At 32.5% G+C, this 20,494-nt stretch overlaps 1 protein-coding gene across 1 annotated transcript in view; it reads left to right on the top strand.

The window, feature by feature from the left end:
• LOC122716681 (glutamate receptor 1) overlaps positions 1–20,494 on the top strand; it is a 277,322-nt gene that overhangs the window by 180,534 nt on the left and 76,294 nt on the right. The window contains 2 exon segments of the mRNA XM_043939999.1: positions 8,231–8,358; positions 11,517–11,646. Of these exon segments, the coding sequence (XP_043795934.1) occupies positions 8,231–8,358; positions 11,517–11,646 (258 nt within the window).

Here is a 20,494-nt window from a genome sequence, read left to right as displayed (position 1 = left end):
AATTTCCTGATGTAATTCAAAATTTATATCAAACACATTAATTTCCAATATTTTATACTATTTTTTTATTCAAAAATGTAGACAAATATATTTAAAATATTTTCTGTATTGTGTGAATCGATGATTATATTAAACAACCTCTACTATTATATTATTATTATTATTCACAGTATATAAATATATAAATATCGTCAAAATAACTTCATAACAGAATTTCAAAATACTACATCAAATTAATGTACCAATATCTATAATAAATTTTAGTTTCTATTGTTATACAACAACAACCCAATAGTTGTTATTATCCACCATTATCATTCAATAACAGTACAATTCAATTCAAAGTACCATCAAATGTTCAAATGAATTTTCCAATCCCTTCAACAATATAATTTTTATCATATCATTATACAATAACACGTTTAACTTCCTTTCCATTCAATCTTCAAAAAATTAAAACGCTCCAACGTTATCCATCTTCTTCCATTACCATTCAACAACAAATTCAATATTTCATTTCAAAATACCACATTAATTTTCCAACCTCTTCAACAATATAATTTTTATCATATCATCATACGATAACGCGTTTAACCTCCTTTCCTAACTCAATCTTTCTTCTCAAAGAACTTCCCTACCATTCATCCTCACTACTTCAACAGCAATTCCGTTTCAAAATACCATCAACCATTTAATTTTACTTAATTTTCCAACCCTATTTAACCATTTATACAACAATAATCCTAGAAAAATATTAATAACCTCTTCGACGTTAATATTATTCTCTCTCCAAACTGCTCCCTCCTTTTCAAAATCTCGCCGCCCCCTTTCCTCCCCCCCAAGCGGCCGGAAGCCACAGGGTACGCCTTCCGCAACCGCGCCATTTTCTCCGAATTTTGAAAACGTAACACGGATGCGCGATCACGCCGACATTCACTTTGGCCTCCCCCCTACGAATACACACGAGGCGAATTCTAGAAATCTCGAGGCCGGCACCGTTGCTCCAGTAACTGTGCTCCAGATAATCGGCAAATCGGGGAAACTTTCTCCATTGTGCGCCGCAAGTTCGCGGTTCGAGGAACGGATCCCAGGAAACAGGGGCCTGATAATTCTGATAAGGGCCGCCACGTGTACAGGTGTCTGTACATCCGTGTACATGGATGTGGGGTGCACGGATAGGAGGCACGTAGGAGGCGGCTGTTAAAGGACAAGTAGGAACACGCGTGATAGGACGAGTTAGCAACTTAAATGGCCCGTGAACCGTAGTTGGAATTACTTGTTGTCTAGTTGCTAAATATAATACGAGGGGACAATTCCAGATATACGCGTCTATACTTGTGATCGTTGAATTACGATCTTGAGGATGCGTCTTAGGATGGAAACGTTGCAGGCCAACGTTGGAGAGAGTATAATTATTCGAGAGTTGAGGACGCGACGTCTTTTAGGATAAAATTCTCCTTTGGGGGTCGTATATTCGATTGATTATGGAAATTGCAAATATCTTGGAGGAAAAAAGAAAACAAGTGTCGATTTCATTATTGTATAAATCTGGAATTAATTTTTGTTGACGAGATATTACACGTAAATTATGATTAATATTATTGTGTATTCTTTAATTTTAAAGAACATTCGATTAATAATATCATTATTTAATTAAATAAATATTCTTTCAAAAAGAAATCAAGAAATCTCTGATAATTTTCATTTACTCTCTCTCTCTTTCTCTCTTCAAATTTCATTCCAATTTAAACTCGTTCGCTTTCTTTTTAATTTGATTCCACGCGTTTCTCAGTTTTACAAATTATATAAGGAAATCAGATTCATTCGATTTCATCGGAATAGAGTATAATAATAACTCTAACTTGTAACGTTTCATTAACCCAGTTCCATCTGCGTGATCGAGCTCGTTAGCATAGCTAACGTCGAGTGGCTTTTCCTCTTTTTGTGGCTCTGTGTGTCGTCGAGTAGTTCCGACGAGGGAAATCCGTCTGACTTTCTTCGTTTCTGCCCCACTCGAGATCTCGCGCTGGTTCGGTTACAATTCCGTAGAGCTTCGAAACTTTTTCGAGTGAAAAATAATTCGAGCAATATTCGAGTCTTCGAGAAGAATTTCTCGGCGAATCCGAGCAGAGGGCGCGTGTGAGTTATGGCGCCGACTCTTTTTCCCGGGAATAAAGGGAACGAACTTGAAATGATTAATTAAAGTACACTTCGTATGACACGTGGTAATTGAATCGAGGAATGAGCTCTATGCAAATTCGAGTTTTTGCCCGTGAAATTGAAGTTGACTGCTCTGAATTCGAAAATAAGATTTCGAATTTAGGATTAGATACGTTTAATGCGAAGAAGAAAGAATCAATGGTATGTTACATCGTATGGAAAACGTGTATAACTTGATATGATTAAACAAATGTACAGAAATAAATGCATCAATTTATTACGCATGAAGCACTAAGTAATAATAAAATTATAATAATAATAATATTAATATAATAATAATAAATAAAAATAAAATTATAATAAATAAAAAAAAATTATAAAAAATAATAATAAATAATAAAATTGAATGGCAATCTATACTAAAATTCCTATAAACTATTGTCTATAATATATGATTCAAATCTACGAAAATTAGTATGAAACTCGATTAACAATTTACATTAAATTGTTCTTTTGCTCTAGATTAAATTTAAAAAGAATTTTATAATACTTTTATAATAATTATACCTATGGCGCACAGCATTTTATTTTTTTCGTTTGCCACTTTTAATTATTTATCATAACAACTATATTATAATTAACCGTACGTCCATAAATTAGAATATCGTCGCGCAAAGATTTCTTCAGATGTGAATATTCTCATTTGTCGACGTCAAAACGTTCGTTAAAAGGGGTACGTTACACGGGGCATCGTGCGGTTGAGAGCGGTGGGTGAGAGTGTCATATGCAACAGCGCCTATGCGCACATGGATGGAAACTTCGTGTCATTAGTCTGTCCAAGGGTGGAAACCGTAATCTATATAATAATAGACGTCATCTTGCTCGTACCAATACGCCAAGTCGATAATACCGTGGCCATCTGCTGCCTATTTTATCGCGAGATACCCCTTCTGCATACTCGTCGCAACTTTGGTACATGTATCTCGAAGGGAGAAACAGGTGTTCTTCGCGATTATAGGCCGTATAATCGATGTTGTTTATCAATGGAAGACTCGCGTCCAATTTAAACAACAGCGTAATTGTATTTTACAAAATTGTTAATTTGCGAATAAGTGTGTAATAATTTATTTTTATTTAAGAATTGAAACTTTCGTTTCCCAATTTCGGAATGAATTTGCAAATTACATTGAAACGTATTTTTCTACTAGAAGGAATGATAAATTGAAATTGATTCGATAAGACGAAAGTTTTAGTAAGCGAGCTCGTCAGAAAATTTGAAATTTTCTTCTTACATCCCTTTCTGTAGATAGAATAAAATTTATTGTATATTATGTATGAAATGTACATATATTTATTGTGTCTATATCAATATCTCAAAGATTCTATAATCTTGATTAAAAATAATCTTCATTTTGATAAAATTTCGATCATCGTCGATGATCTCTCTATTTTTATCCTTTGCATTTTCCTCCCGAATTTCACGCGTCAATCAATAACACGGGGAACGAAAGCAGCGTAAGCGTCGAACGAAATCGAATCGAGCTAAATACTCGTAAACGTTTCGACAATTCGGCGGAACAGTCGGTGCGAAATCGTGGAACGTGATCGATACACCCGCGGCAAACGGCGGGGCCTGACACTCGATAAAACGGAAGCAGAAAAGTTTTCGAAGCGGGGGAGGAAGGCGAAAAGGAGAGGTTACGGAGGACGATATGATACCGAGTGGAGCAACAATTCAAACGTTTGGAGCTTTGCCAGAACGCGAACACTCTGGATGAAAAGCTGGGCCACGGTGGAGAGAAGAAGAGAGAGAAGCAAGAAAGAGAAGGGCAAAACACCATAATTTGATTCTTTATTTTTCCTTTATTTATTAATTTATTAATTTATTAAAAAATTGAATATTCAAATGTCGAGTTATTCGTTCAATATAATAATACTTAATAACGTGACTTGTTTATAGGTAAAGTATTTACTTTTTTCATATTCTCTTTGTAAATATAATATGATAATTATTTCTACATCTTCAATTTTTAATGTGTTGTAACATACTTGTATTTATATACACGTTATATGGATTTACGTAAGATAAATATAATAATATAAAGTTTAAGATGGAATTTTTATTAATATAAAGAGAAAAGAAAGACTTTGGAAAAGTCTAGGATGGCAATTTATATTGCAATACCAACTTTTGGAGAGTTTAACGTTCCCAGGAAAACTTCGGAATATCAAAAAGCGAAAAAATGCGGATCGATCGGAATGAGCGTGAAAGTTCAGTGACCAATGTTTCCAAAGAAGAAACCCGCTTGGCTCCAATTACCGCTCACGAGAAACCCGTTTTCGCTTCTGCATTATTCATGATTTCAGGTTCAGGAAGTGGGACGCCGTATAAATCCCAAAATTCCGATAGCTCGTTTCCCGCAACGTTATGCGAATTCCATAGAAAAGCTTAATGAAAGAAATTCCATTCCACGTGACTCGACAAAGAGAAAGAACGAAAAAGAAAGGAACTAAGAACAGAAGAAAAGCCAAGGGAGGAAGCAACAAGGGCTAGAAGAAAATTATTCCTCGCGTCGAATAAAATCCAAATTCACAGAAAAAGAGAAAGAAGAAAGCGTTGCAACTAATAATACGTTTCTTCCAATTCCTGCAATTAGCCGTAAAATCACTCCTACATTCTATGACCACACGAATCTTACAACAACATAAAATAACTTTCCATGTATCTAACGATATTCCCTCCTTCCGATTTATTGGAATCAAATCGTGTTTTCCCTTATCGATATCATATTTATAAAGAAAAAATTTAAAAAGTAGAGAAGAAAATTATTCCTCTCCATCGATCAAAATTCAAAAAAAAAAAAAGAACAACAATTTTCCACTTTCCAATAAAATACTTTCCTTCGGTAATTAGAGGGAGTTGGAATCGCGCCCGCTCCCTTATTAACCATCTCGTTGTTATCGTTACTACGTAGCCGAGCCCGCAATTTCGGCAGAATTGCGCGGAGCCTACTTTATTTTAATTATTCTTTTATGCCGGCCCGGTGCGCGGTGCCATTCGTGGTCGCGGCCCCGCGAGAAGCAAAGAAGAAAAAAAAAAGAAGAGAGAGAGAGAGAGAGAGAGAGAGAGAGAGAGACTGGTTGGAAGCTATCACGGACGTACAGAGGAGGAGGGGAGGGGAAAGGAAGAAAAACTGGCCGGCGGCGCGGCGACCGGCCTTTTTATTTTCGTTGTTCCACGGGCAGCGCGCCGCGTGTATAGCAGGGGCTAGGCCAGAATTCAGGGATCCGCTGTGGCCGGCATTTATTGCGACCACCCCCAAGGGTGCATTTATATTCATAAGCATAATGGGGCATCGTGACGTATACACGGCACGCTCCGCTCTGTCCCTTCGCTCTTTCATCATTATTAATTCCGCGACGGGTCCCTCCCCCTCCCCCAACCATCAAGATTCCCGCCGCGGTTCCGCGCGCCCCCTTTATTTACGATCTTATTTATCTCGCGACGAATCACCTCGCCACCCCTCGCCACCCATCGGTGAATGCCGTCGCTGATCTGTTTGCCCCGTTTTCGTCGCTTGTTTACCACCGTGGTAAGTTGGCTCGATCGATCCAAATGTGCAAATGATGCAAATAAAAGAATACGGATTTTGATTTCGAATCGAGCGCGTTGTTTGAAATGTTGGTGGAATATTATTCTTTTATACAAGAGGAGAGGGAGGAATGTCGAAGTTGTGTAATGTTTAAAATGTTATATATTTTTAATTGCAGAAGTAAAAATCTTGTAACAAATTGTTTTTGGGAAATAAAATTCTAGATAATTCGTATTATTTGAGTAAGAAAATTTATTTTTGTAATTAACAATTAATAAAGTGTTAGGATTTATTTTTATTTTCAACAGTTGGAAAGTTTTGTTAAATCAACGTTAAATAATTTTGCAAATGTACCACGATGTAAATTATTATTGATTAAGAAGTGAAGACTGTAAAAGATCAAAACTAAAGTTTAAAAAATAAAAAAAAAAAAACAATCCTATTATTAAATCTAATTATTAAAATTCTCCGTATTAACGAAAAAATTCCATATATATATATATAAAAGTAACTTAAAACTTTTGTTAAAACTTCTTCTCACCGTCCTCTTAGACAGGATTGTTCTTCTCTTCCATTTCGCCGCCACTTTGCTCCATCGGTTAACCGATCCATATTATGCGACTTGGCGGAGTTCGCGTTTATTAGCTGTGCACCTGCTCTCGCAAAACTGTCGAGAGGAGGAGAGAATCGTTCGTCACGGAGACCTTCTAATCGATATGCGATGCCGTGTGTTGCATGCAGCCACCGTTGCGTCTAGTACGCGGGAGGGATGCATGATCAACCCCGACCTATTATCGACTTTGCACATGTATACGGGCTCTTTTCGAAAAACACTGCCTCCTTGGGAGGAGAGGATGAATTCTGGACACGTTTTGCTGGTTGGAGTTGGCTCCTTTTAGGCGAAGACACGAGAAAAGAAAATTGGTGAAAATTTTGGAGGAAGAGGAAGTAGTTGAGAAGTTTTCTTGGAGTGGTTTACGGAAAAGGGGATTAATAATTATTACTATAAATTTTGGAATATCGATATTAAATATACTGTACATTTAAATTCTCTGTTTATAAGAATTATGGAATTTTTCTTGATATTAGTAAAATGTAATATCATGAAGAAATTCGATGTCTGCAAAATTATTTTTTTACTTTAAATAACAAAATAATTGTTGTTTCTCGTTTAATTTTCTTCGTTTCTCTTCGTATTTAATTAGAATAAAATTTATACAATATCAATAATACGTTTTTATCAATATTTATCATTTAAAACATTTTGGCAAATAGTTTCCACGTACGAAACATTATCTCGATCGAAAGAGTGGAAATTAAAAGAATTATAAATTACAAAAATGAAATATTAAAATTTCATCTTCGCAACGTGAAATATTTTTCTTTTTTTTTTATCAACATTGATGGAACAAAATTTCAATGCTAATGCGTCGGTATCCGCGTGTCTCGACACGAGCTCTCGCGCATTACGCGCGAGAAAAAGAAAAAAATCACGATGGAATTCCCTTCCCTTTGTCCGCGACCCAATAATGAAAAACAGAGTTATTGGACTTCTGACTATGCTTTGACACTTTTGAATAGATATTACGCGTCCTGCGACTGTGGAGGCCAACATGGCTGCGAATGAAATTACGCGTGAAATGCCAACGCGATTTGTTGAATTTTCTCGCATGATTCTCGCGAAAATTCGCTTCGTTTACTCGATAAAGGTCTCAGAGAACGCGCCTCGCGTTGATGGCGATCATTTTTCCATGTTAGTTGAGGACAAATGTTGCAGTGTCACGTGATTCTTGTAATTTTTTGTCGTTAAAACGTTCTTGACTCTTTCTCTCTCTCTCTCTTTTTTTTTATTACGATTGCGATATACTTCATAAACTTTTATTTCGTTGATAAAATTTTATATCGTCCAGACTGTTTTTCTTAGTTGAAACGTTTTTTTTCTTTTTTTTATTTTTTTATATATTGGAATATTTTATTATTCTTTTTTTAATTTTATGTTGTTTATTTTTTAAGATGTATTGAAATTATTTAAATTAATTATTTTTATTAATTATTTTTATTAATGATTCTTTGTCTCGTTAAGTAAAATTGTACGTATTATCTACTAGATAGGTATCGAATTCTTTAGTTAAAATTTTTCAATGTATATTAAGATATTTCTGTTTTTTTTTTTAATTCTTAAGGATCATTTGTACATTGTTCTAATATCCACGATAATTTGGATATTCGAATAAATCAATTTAAATCAATTCTTATTAATTTTATTATTTTCCAATAAATTTCTGCTTATTCAAGATTTTAAATACGTTTAATAAAACAATATTAATTACATTTTTTCCTGAAATGACGCACGATTTCATTGTCACAGATTTTAATAAGCTCGTGTGAACGAATTTCAAACGAATTCGAATTTCTTCCTATTATAATTATTTTTGTTAAATTTTCGAAAAATTTAACAACTTGATTATTTGTTGCAGTTTGCAGTCAATTCAGCAGAGGGGTGTTCTCCATGCTGGGCGCCGTCAGCCCGGATTCGTTCGACACCCTTCATTCTTACAGCAACACGTTTCAAATGCCATTCGTGACGCCCTGGTTTCCCGAGAAGGTAAATAGCACATTTTTTTCTCCTCCCCCCTCCCCTACTCCGTAAATAAAAACTTATAATATAGCCGCCGATATTTATTCTTATCCACCAACCCCCTACATATCCGCTTATTTTCACTTATCGGCCTTCGATATGCTTATTTTTATCATCTTTTCGAAGCTTGGATGAAAGAGTTGTTTCTTAGAACGTGTGATTCGATTATCGATGGAAAATGCGAAGAAATTAATTGATTATTTCTTTGATTTAATTTTCTTATACGATACGTGTATATAAACAAACGCCACATGAACACTATTTACTTTCGATCAACTAATATAACTCGAACAAAAATAAAGAACAGAGATGGTAAATTGTATCATTAAAGATATAAAAACATGATAAATACCGTTTAACGTTTAAGTTAACTGAAGAAATGCCAAAGGAGAGGAGGGGGAAAAGGTATAATTTCAAAGTATCAAAAATCCCAAGAATTTTAATTCAACTTATCCTCCAACTTAATTACCCAACAAAAAAACTTCATCTCCTTGCATTCCAACTTTACTCGTAAACTCTTCCTTAACTACCATACTTACGTTCACTTCCAGTAGGTCAGATTCGTAGAAATTCTTCAAAGTTTATCCTCATACCTATCTCATTAGTCATACCTCGCCAGTTTTACTTTCATTGTTCCCTCTTCTCCGTTAAATATTTTTCTTTTTCATCTCGAATCAAAATTTGTTTGCGCTACGAACACACACGCTCAAGAGAGACAAGAGTCGAGATTGATAAAGATTCATCTTTACGGTCGACATGTATTTATCGACAATTACCAGAGTACCGTATTCTCTCTGTATTATTTATATAGCTACGGTTCATCCATAAATGTATGTACAAACGTATTACCAATAAATCATTCTGACTCGTAAACACCTTCTTAACTACCACACTCGTGTACATTTACTTCCAACAGGCCAGAGTTTACGGTATTTATCTCATATATATATATATATATCATTAATCATTCACAAGTTTTGCTTTCGTTTTTTTTTTCATTCTTTTTTTTTTCACGCATACATAAATCTCACACTTACGCAAGAGAAAATCGAAATCGAGAGAAATATGATCGTGATGATTATCGATTAAATCGAGATCGAAAATAAAAATTTCATTCGTTTGTTTGTTTGTAGATAATTATCATCCACTCTTCCCTTTCCAGGATCATTTATATCCTCCTGCTCATAAATAAATATGTATATAGGGTGTGCACGAACATATTACAATTTGACCCTCGAAATGAATCGGATAGGGCGAAAATTTATTCGTCGCATCGGGTGGCGCATTTGTCGGGTGGCGCCACTTGCGAAACGTGTATAGCACGTCCATATTGGATGAATGGCGGCCCCGTATATCTGGAGCGTAAGTGTGAGTTTTTATCTGTTTCGACATGTTGTACGAGCACGCAATCGTGTAACGAACGTTCATGTTGTTTAAATGCTAATCGGGTGGTAATGCTAATTCGAAACCTCTCTCGTTCTCCTTTCTTTTTCTCTCTTTTTCTGCCTTTTCTACTCTTCTCTCTCTCTCTCTGTCTCCTTTTTTTCTGTCTTTCAATCCTCTCCTTTCTACTTTTCTCTGTTACCCCCCCATGTGGCTAGTCAATTACGGCTCGCAGGAGAAAGAACTGCTATTTATAAGAGGAGATCTTTTTCAATTTCCACCGATCCCTCCATGTTATTGTGCTATTTTCCCTTAACATCTTGTGAAACGCGATGACTGTTCCTTTCCGTTATCCCTTTCTTTGTTCTCCCTTTGCTTTTTCTCTTCCTTTCCAGCTTTTGTTGATGGAGGCAATAGGCTTGGATCGGAATTCACGTGACTTGGATTCGAAACTGCTTTATCATTATAAATTTATGAATTCTCTTGTTATAATAATTAGATCGTTGTTTTATAATAATCTTCTAAATAATTTAACGTTATTCCCAATTTTCTGTTTCCCGCTCCTCGTACTGTCAAAAATGCAATTTGTTTATTCTTAATTTTCGTATTACTTATTTTAACCTGTACCTGTGATTTTTGATTTTACACATCCGATATATTTATCTCATTTTTCTTAACTAATTATTTTTATTCTACGTACGACAACTGAATATATATACGTCTGCTAGAAGACTTATGAGAAAAAACTTTTTGTAGCTATTTGTGAATATCAAAAAAAAAAAAAAATTAAACCCCACTATTCCCTGAACAAAAACGTAATTCGCTCAAAATCAACCGGTTACCTCGCCAACAAGAAAACTCTTGAAACAGTCCAATATCACGTTGCGGGTGCAGCTTTCAAACAGACCGCCATTCACGCCACGCCGCGCGTCGTAATTATTTACGATTACATTTATCGTGCCGGGTTTTCGTCGGTTGGCCCTCCACCTCAGAGGAAACTACACCGTTCAACGCTTCTCGAGTTTCGTTCGCGGATGAATAAAATCTGAAAGCGAAAACGTGTATACGTGATCTTGTATTTGTAAGCTGGCAGGAAAGTGATTCTAGTGTGCGCGAAAGCGAGTCGAAAAAAAATTTCTTTTTGTCGTTTAAGCTTTGTTCTCGATTCGGAATCGTGTTCGTGAAAACTTTTCGACCGTGGAGTGGAGTATAGGAATTGGCTAATTCTCTAATCTTGGATACGAGTAAATTTTTTGAATAGGATTCTTTATGTGCGAAAATAAGCGGAAAATATAGTATACAGTCTTTTCCTTTTTCTTTTTTTCATTTGAAAATTAGTTTGAAGATCATCAAGGATTTAATAATTACTATATTTAATAATTTCTCGATCGTTTAATTCTGTTCCATCCCTCCAAAAAGAATTTAAACGATCATACTATAATAATTTTTATATTTTCATGTGTATGGAACAATCCCTTTCCGATAATTAAATCAACTTATCCAATTCGAAAATTGTACGAGTAAAATTTAAAATTTAAAAACGCGTTTTATAAAAACATATTACGTGTGAATAAAAATAGAAACTATCTCTTATTATTCAATATTGATTCCAATAAATATAATACCTAAGTTTAATGATTTCATTTCAAATTCCTCACGATTTCTTTGGATAGAATTCTTCAGAAACGTCTCTTCTTCCCAATTCTTCTAGATAGGTACACGTATGTACACGCGTGTTACAGGTTCTGACACCGTCCTCCGGTCTCCTGGATTTCGCCATAAGCATGCGTCCGGATTATCATCGCGCTATCATCGACACAGTGCGATATTACGGATGGAAGAAAATCATCTACCTCTACGACTCCCACGACGGTAAGTTGGCTCCCCTTTCTCATGCATTTCTCATTTTACGCGGTCTCCGTCCGCGTGAGCGGTCTCAGTCGAGGCTCTCCATTTTTATCGCGTCCCGCCAAGGATCCGTTCTCGCCCCCCTCCCCTCGCCATCCCTCCTAGTGGCCCCTCGTTGCGCGATATAAGGGTAAATCGACGACGTTCACTGCCCTTTTGAATACGTAATGGATACGTACGGAAATAGCTTTTCTTTTCGCGACGTATTCGTTCTCGAGGATTAAAGAGAAAAGAAAAAAGAGAAAAGAAAAAAAGTAAAAAATTATATCTCCGATTTTGGAAATGATGGACGTGGCTCGTTTTGAGAAAAAGGAAAGGAAATTTCGGGACGTGGAAAAGCGTCCTGTTTCACTGCCCGCTGTATGCAAATTCGCCTCTGACCTCGCCCGCTTTTGAATAATAATGGATACGTTGGAAATAGCGTTTCTTATTATACGATGGTTCTCTTGAGTCGCGGATTAAAAAAAAAAGTAAAAGGTGAAAATGGTAATTTTTCTTTTTGAGAAAAGGAAATTTTGGAAATATGGAAGTTTATTAGAGTATTTGAAATATGATGTTGGATTTGAAAAATAATTTATACCTTTGATTTGATATAAATCGATGATAAGATTGAATAGATAGTTTCGAATTTGTCAGATGATTGATAAGATTTTATTGATAAAGTAATGTTGACTATTTGTGAAATCTGTTCAGTGAGTTTTTTAACAGATTGTTGTGAATGAAATTGTTATTGAAATTATGAATTTCTAATTATGATTATAATTTTACAATTATTTTTAATTATTTGAACAACTTTTTTTCTATATTTCTTTCATTTCTCTTCTAATTAAATATTAAATTTAAATTTGAAAGGAGGAGGAAGGAAATGACTCGATTGTGATTTCATTTAAAATGATTCGAACAATTCTTTCTTATTTTTCGAAACACCATTTAAAAAAAAAAAAAAAAAGAAAAATGAAAGAGACGAAAAAAGGGTTGAGCATTTTCGAATGGATTCTTTTGAAATTCGTGGATGTGTATACATTACCGTTCATAACTCGCCAGACATTTAATATATTTTGAATAGAGATAAATGAACGTTCGTACGTAGATGCGTATATATTACCATCCATAAATACGTCTTATATATTTTGAATAATGATAAATGAACGCAAATGAAGAAAAATAAAAACGAATCACGAAACACTGAATATATATACATATTTCAGATAAGAATAAATAAACGTTGAATTAAATTCTTATTAAATATTTCACGCTTCGAAATATAATTATTAATATTGTACATACAATGCATAATTCACAATTTCGATCGAATCAAACAAAAAATTTATTTCATTTGTTTAAAATTTTACTCGGCATATCCTTGATATCGATTGTAAATTTTTACGCATAAATTCTAAAATAATAAAAGTAGTTATAAGTAGTTTCAAGGTTATTATCCTTCCGCGAAAACTTCGAAATTCCCCTGCTTCGCGTAGATCATAAATTCTCTCTGATAAAATTCAAAATTACACTTTATTCGTAAGAAGGAGGTATAATTTGCATGTATAATCATCATACACACACACATATTGTACACGTCGAAATTAACAAAAGATTGGTCGCTTTCAATTTCCAAATAATAAAGAATTCCAAATAAATTGTGAATATAAAACTACAAAAAAAAAAAAAGAAGCAAAATGAAGAGAGAGAAAAAAAATGTTTATCATCGGCGTGAATATGAAATGATCATGCACCCCGATTCTTAACACGTGCACGAAAAAAAAAAAATGCATTTGCATGCTTAACTACGACGCTGTGTTAATTTTAATTTCATACCAGACACGGTCTACTAGTTCGTAGAAATGGAGATTTTTCGTCGCGATTCGGTGTGCAAACTGAAAATATATAGGCGACATTGAGTCTCGTACCTCGTGGAAACGTGGAAACCATGTGGACACGATCCATGGTATCTCTTCTCACTCGTTTTTACGCGTTCTGACAAATCTAAGAGGTAGCAAGAAAAAAAAAAGAAAAAAGTCCAACGATCGACATTGAACTAGTAATTATCTCAAATATTCAAATGGAATATATGATTAAATAGAAATATTCTAGAAAGAATACTTATCAAGGATATTGCAGTGAGTCATGTGTGTGATTAATATTAATTACTTCCTACTACTTTTATGTAGATGTTTGTTAAGTACAAAAATGGGAAATAAGGAAATAAAGTGAAATAATAGTGATGAATAAGATCCGAGAGAACTGGAAGAGTTTCTCTATTCTTTCAATGTTATCGAAATTTTTATTGAAAAATAGTGATTTATAATTTAAATATTTATTAAATATCATTAGTTTTGTGCAAGAAAGAGGATAAAACAAAATAGTATAATTAGAATTTACATATTCATTTTTAATGAATATAATTTTAATAATGCGATAAAAAAAATTACCTATCCTCATTATTTATGTCACATTGAATGAGAAATGTTTAATGTTCTTATTTTTCCTATGATTAAGAAACAAGGTCACTTTTGATCAATAAAATAAACATAATTATTCAGACATTAATTAATTTTTTTTTATCTAATAAAGTATTCATTTATATATTATATTTATACACACTGCAATTAATAAATAGAATTATCATTCATCTCTAGACTAATGTATATCCACGATCCATAATATTTCAGAAAAAGATATTAGTATAATTAATTCCTAAAAAAATTTATTTATAGCTTTTTAAACGCGTAAAGACAAATCAAGAATAAGCAGATGTTATCAGGATCAATAAAAAATAAAACAATCCCAATACAAAGGAAAATGGACTTGTATTACTTTCAAAATAAATGGAAATCTAAATTGTACAAAATTCAAAAATACATTCGATGGCACAGTTAAAATTACTTAAAATCGTGTACATATTTCGTATACTACCATATTTTAATATTTTAATATTTTTCTCAATACATGAACACAAACTTAAAATGCATTTCTATTCACGACAATATTGAAACGTTCGAGGAAATAATTTAACCTCGAAGATCGAGCCATTCAAGGCGATGTTTTTCCTCTTACTTTCGCCATTTGCGTAAGCCCGTTGATCATTCGAACCGCTGATTTTACTCCGTGTAATTCCTCTAACGATCGTTACATTCTATAATTAAGCTACTTGTCGGCAATATAATTGAAAATTTCGCGGAATCACGCTTTTGTATTCATATTAACGAACGGAGGCTTAAAAAATCCTCAGAAATTAACAGAGCGGACTAATCGATAATTTTATTCTCAAAATTTTTTAGAAGAATCAGAATGAAAGAGTTCTAATTGATTTCGAGTTTTAGAACTTTTCGTATTCTCCTTTTATCATCGATTTCACGTCAGATTGCGAATCAAAATTTGTATTCCTCGAGTCTTTGTAATTGTGATATATAAAACATATTTTACGATCTTTAAATTGAGTACAATTATTATATACAATGTTTAAGATCGTGATGTTACATCGAAGAATAAATTTTTTTCGAGAAATATTAAAATTTAATTCTTTTTTCTCTAAAATTTCTTTATTCGTTCTTTATTCTCTAAAATTTTTCCCATTTGAAGTATTGAAAGGATTCTAATTAAAATTGTAATGAAATATTCATAATATATTAACTGATGTGCGAAATATCAATAATTATCATAATTAGTAAGATTAACATATTAGAGGGAATTGAATCGCATTGTTTTATGCTTATTATGTATGCTTTATTAACAAAAATCAAGAGTCATATTATTCGAATAACGAAACGAATAAATTGTTATTTTATAATGGCTCATTATGTTAACATTGTTTCCACATATTTTCCTCGATAAATGTTATTTGAATGTTAATTAGTCAATTATCATTAATGATTTCGCTAATCCTTTTATTTTTTGCACCGTGAATTGCAATTTTGCATAAATTTTTAACCCGATTTTCCTTAAATGATATCGATCATAATTACAATGATTGTTCTTTGAATTGATCTTATACAACTTTTTGTAAGATTGCATCAACGTAGAATCTGGATACTTTATTAGATCATACTTTATTAGATCATTCTGCATCATAGATTTTTATCAGTATACTTATATAAATAATAAAATAACATAAATCATCGTTTCGATTTAATCTGTCAACATCCATTCGAGCATTTTATATTCATGTACATATTTTTAACTAAAGTTAGTAAGTAAATTATCTTGCAAGTACGTATAATAATCACACAGTAAATATTGAACTATCTTATCACGAAAATTCTAATATACATAGAATCTTGCATTTATGCACTCGATCGATTAAAAGTTTAGGATTACTTTTAATGTTAACAACAACTTATAAGATTCGAAATTTAAAAATTTTGTAATATTCATTGTTTGTGAAAATATACATAAAATAGAATGGATTATTTATTAATAGATTATTATTAGTATATTTTCTATACAATATTGCTGCAAAAATCTTTAAATATTCTATTAATTATTTATTTATGAATCATCCAAACAATTTTACCTCTCTATTAATTCAACAAACATCTTAAATTCTATTTATTGATAAAAATTCAAATTTTCATCTTGTCAAATACACGATCTTAAACTCTTGATCCACATTGCTATCATCACACAATATTCAGATTTTATACAAATATAAAAAAAAATTCACGTGTACATAAAATCGAAATATTACACATAAATCTCTGCTCAAAAATTTTATCTTCATTTAATAATCTCTCGCGATTATTATTCAAACTATATCGAGTCAAATGTTTCATGTTTATTTACAATTGATAGAACGCTTTGACACGTTGCATGAGGATCAATTAACTACGATATGTTGACAATACAAACAATAATTTATATGTCACAAACACAATATATATTCGTACAATGTATTTATCGGAATAATCAATATTTGGATAATCGATATATAATCAAAATTAGGAAAATATCGAATATTCTAATAATCCATATTTAAATCCAATCGATATTCGAACAATCTATATTCGAATAATTCATATTCAGATGATCTATATTTGGATAATTGATATTGGATCAGAATGCTCGAACAATCAATCAACTCGATGAATCTGGATAAATAATTAAACCAAGATTAATCATCGACCATCTCTTTAACCGTTTCGTGCCAATTTCGTTATAACACGATCGTCCATCTTTGCTCCAAATCCAAATTCCGAGCAATTGCTCTTCTTCGACGGGCGAACGATAAGAACGGGTCCCATCCCATCCACGAAACACCATCGTGGCTTTAATTACCGAATGCAAATGTAAATATACTTTAGGGACCATTGTGGTGGCCTTCGTGCGCCATTGCATTTGTGCATCCCTCTCTGCCTGACCGCCCTTTACAGCCTTGCCCTTTACCCTCCATTTTAATCTGCATAACGCGCGATCTTGCCCGATTAGCGCTCAAACCGGAAAGGGTAATTGCACAGAGATAAATTGAGAGTTTAGCTTCGATTTATAGATTTGATTTTTATACGTCCGATAAAAATGTTCTTTTTTTTTTTGGTTGTCGTTCGTTCAATGGATTTGAATCGATGATGAGTAATGTGTAAGTAAGTATTAAGAAAAAAATACAAGAAAGAGGAAATTAATATTTCTCGATGATTTTCTATGGAATAAAAGAAAATTAATATATTTTATTATTCGTTTATAATTTGTCTAAATTTTATGATAAATCAGATCGATTTTGAAAAATTTATAAATATCTTTAACGTAATCTTTAATGAATTTATTTCTTATTTATTTATATTTTTGAATCAATTAATTTGTTAACGGAAAATTTAATAATACCGGTGATCTTAATATTCATTAAAATACTAGTTATTGTATATTCATAATTCTATCGAGATTTCATTAATTTTTTTATATATTTATTATAATTACTATTATTAAATTCAATTCTGCGATTAAACTACCAACCTTGATTAAATTACCATTTTAAATTGCGTCAAACTACTTCAAACGAATGATAAACATATTTTATTTCAAGATCATATACATAATGAATTAAAAAAAAAAAAAAAGGAGATATATATAACAGAAGGAATTTTCTCATTATATATTTTTTTTTGTATTAATAAATATATATTAATAAATGTACATATGCATATACACGCGTTCAATAATACTCACAATCTCGTTTACAGTTTCGATTTCTCAATCATTTTGCATATCATAATTATTTCTCTTATATGCAAATCGATCGATTTATAATTATTAACCGATGTGTAAAAAATATCTCTATAAATCTCTCTAACTCGATCTCGAGAGATCGTTTTACAGATTTCACGTTGATTGCACACAGGTATATTATAACCAAGATATAGACGCACAAATTATTTCCAATTGACGAATTTTGAAATAAGATCCTTATCAGAAACGCTCTAAACGCAATTATCCACGTTCCTATTCTCTGGAATGATTTACGAAAAATTCCCTTTCTCTTGTAACAGTTGCGCAAGCAGTACCTTTTATTCCGTTTTTTTTCTTTTTTTTTTTTTTTCTAATTCAACTAAGATAACAAGGAAAACAAGATTTTGCGAAACGTGGCTATGGTTTCTTTTGTGAAAACTGAGATTATGTTTCGCGAGTTTCAATACATTAAGCTTGGTACATGCTTTGTCAATATCGTTGCAAGATTGCTGCTTATTTCATCACGATACATTGTAATGTATCTAATTAACTCTTGGAGTGCTTGGATACGTATGCCTAGGAAAAATTGTCTCTATACGGATTTATACGATGTTGGAAATGGACGTTTATTTAGATTAAATGATAAATATACCATGCATCAATTAATATGGTACAGTGAAATCTCTGTTCCTCGTTAATTGATTCTTGAAAAAGAATAGATGAATCTCGAATTGAAAGAGTATTGATTTTGGATGCGAATTAATTTTTCCTTTTTTTTTTTTATTAATGACAATTAAATAAGAGTTAAAGAGGAAGATTTAATAAGAATTAATTAAGTGAGAAAGAAGGGATAATATTGAGAATCGAAATTTAACTCAATAAAATTTTTTAATAGAAAATTAACTTTTATTATAAAATTGATGGAAAGTAAATATGCTATAAGAAATTTTAGATGACAAATATAGAGCATTGTAGAAAGATATATGAAATAATAATAAAATATATATAAAATAATATTATTCATTATTATGTAATTCATTATATGTAATGGCATGTTTTAATATAATCTACAAAAAATATATATTTTGTAATTATATATTCTATTAGGTTAAATATTTCTTGTATTTATTTGAAATTGATCAGTACATGCACTATTTATCAATTATTATCGTTTTTATTTATTGCTGGAAAAAAATTTACTTAAAAACTTTTAAAAACTTGTTTTTTTTAAATTTATTTATATAAATGATGATTAATTGTAACTTAACAAAATTTTTATTAAAATTTAATGATTATTGAAATCGTTTCTAGATACCTATCTAGATTTTTAGAAAACCATATCAAGATCATATTACTATTGAACTTTATTTTATTAATTAGAGTTTATCAGTTCTTACACAATCAATAACAATAATATTAAAAATACAATACAATATCACAATCTACCTTAATCAATCTTGAGACAATCAATAATATTTTACACACATTTATAATTAATAAACTGCTTATCGTGTAAAGTAAAAAAGAAAAAATACCCATTCAAACTTCATTTATTCAATCACATATTCACAAAAATTTAATTTTCCACAAACCTTCGTAATCTAATAGTCATTCATGATTAATAATCACGCATGAAACTCTCGAGATATTACACAATTATATTCATTATTTTCAATTGAACATATCTCAAAAGTTTATTTTATAATAAATCCATTCCCAATCAGTCTCACGATTTCTTTTCTATCGTCCAAAACTTACGAAATCGTATAACAAAGGCCGTCAAGATATACAACTCTTTCAAGGCCATCACGAATCTTTGACGACTTTTTCTTTCCTTTTTATCCTTTCCTTTAGGCGAGACTCGTGGCGGGCAAGAAGAGATCGAACAGAAGGTATGTGACTCGTGTTCGCGCCATATCTCGTGTCCCGAATGTCGATGTCCAAAATCACTGACGACATAAAATCGTCAAAAATATATATCGTCGATCAAATCTCCTTCGTTCCGCGAAGGATTCGTATTCGTTTATTATTTCATCGATCTTCGAAGATGTCGAGTCACGGATTTTTACACGCGCGAAAAAAAGGTGAGTTCAAACGATTCATTTTTCCATAGATTCAATAATGATCGTGATTCGTCGCAAGTAAGAAGAGAAACGCGTGCGCGTTTCGATCGAAACCGGTTTTATATACCGATATAACTCTCGGGCAAAGGTAAGCACATAACATCGTTTGCTCGACACGAGGACGATTTCAACGCGATTATCGAAACAATCAGATCTGGTTCATCAGTAAATTTTTCCAACTGGCGGGGATAAAATAATAGCGGGTCGATGCCTCGCGGTCCGCCATAATGGGAATATTAATCCAATTAAAATGACAGTGAGACCGGCCTGTTGTTTCCATTGTTCGGGGTACAATGACGATAGAAATGAAACGGAAACGAGGTGAAATCAATCAACAACGGGAAACGTGTAACAACGGTCCACGTTATATATTCGGCGATCTCGGCTCCCCTATTTCATAGGGAGGCGGGCGCTCGATGTTTAATATCTTTTGCTCGGATGGAATCATTTGTTCGGCGCTTGCTTTTTAAATGAAAACGTGCTCGGCGTGCGTTGCTTCTCGGTTAACTCGGATCGATTAGAATGGTGTGGTT

This window comes from Apis laboriosa, unplaced genomic scaffold, assembly GCF_014066325.1.
Source record: "Apis laboriosa isolate Shangri-la unplaced genomic scaffold, ASM1406632v1 scaffold47_cov149, whole genome shotgun sequence".
In the NCBI taxonomy this organism is placed as follows: domain Eukaryota; kingdom Metazoa; phylum Arthropoda; class Insecta; order Hymenoptera; family Apidae; genus Apis; species Apis laboriosa.
The sequence above is the reverse complement of the archived record's forward strand: the minus strand, read 5'-3'. Positions and strand labels throughout refer to the sequence as shown.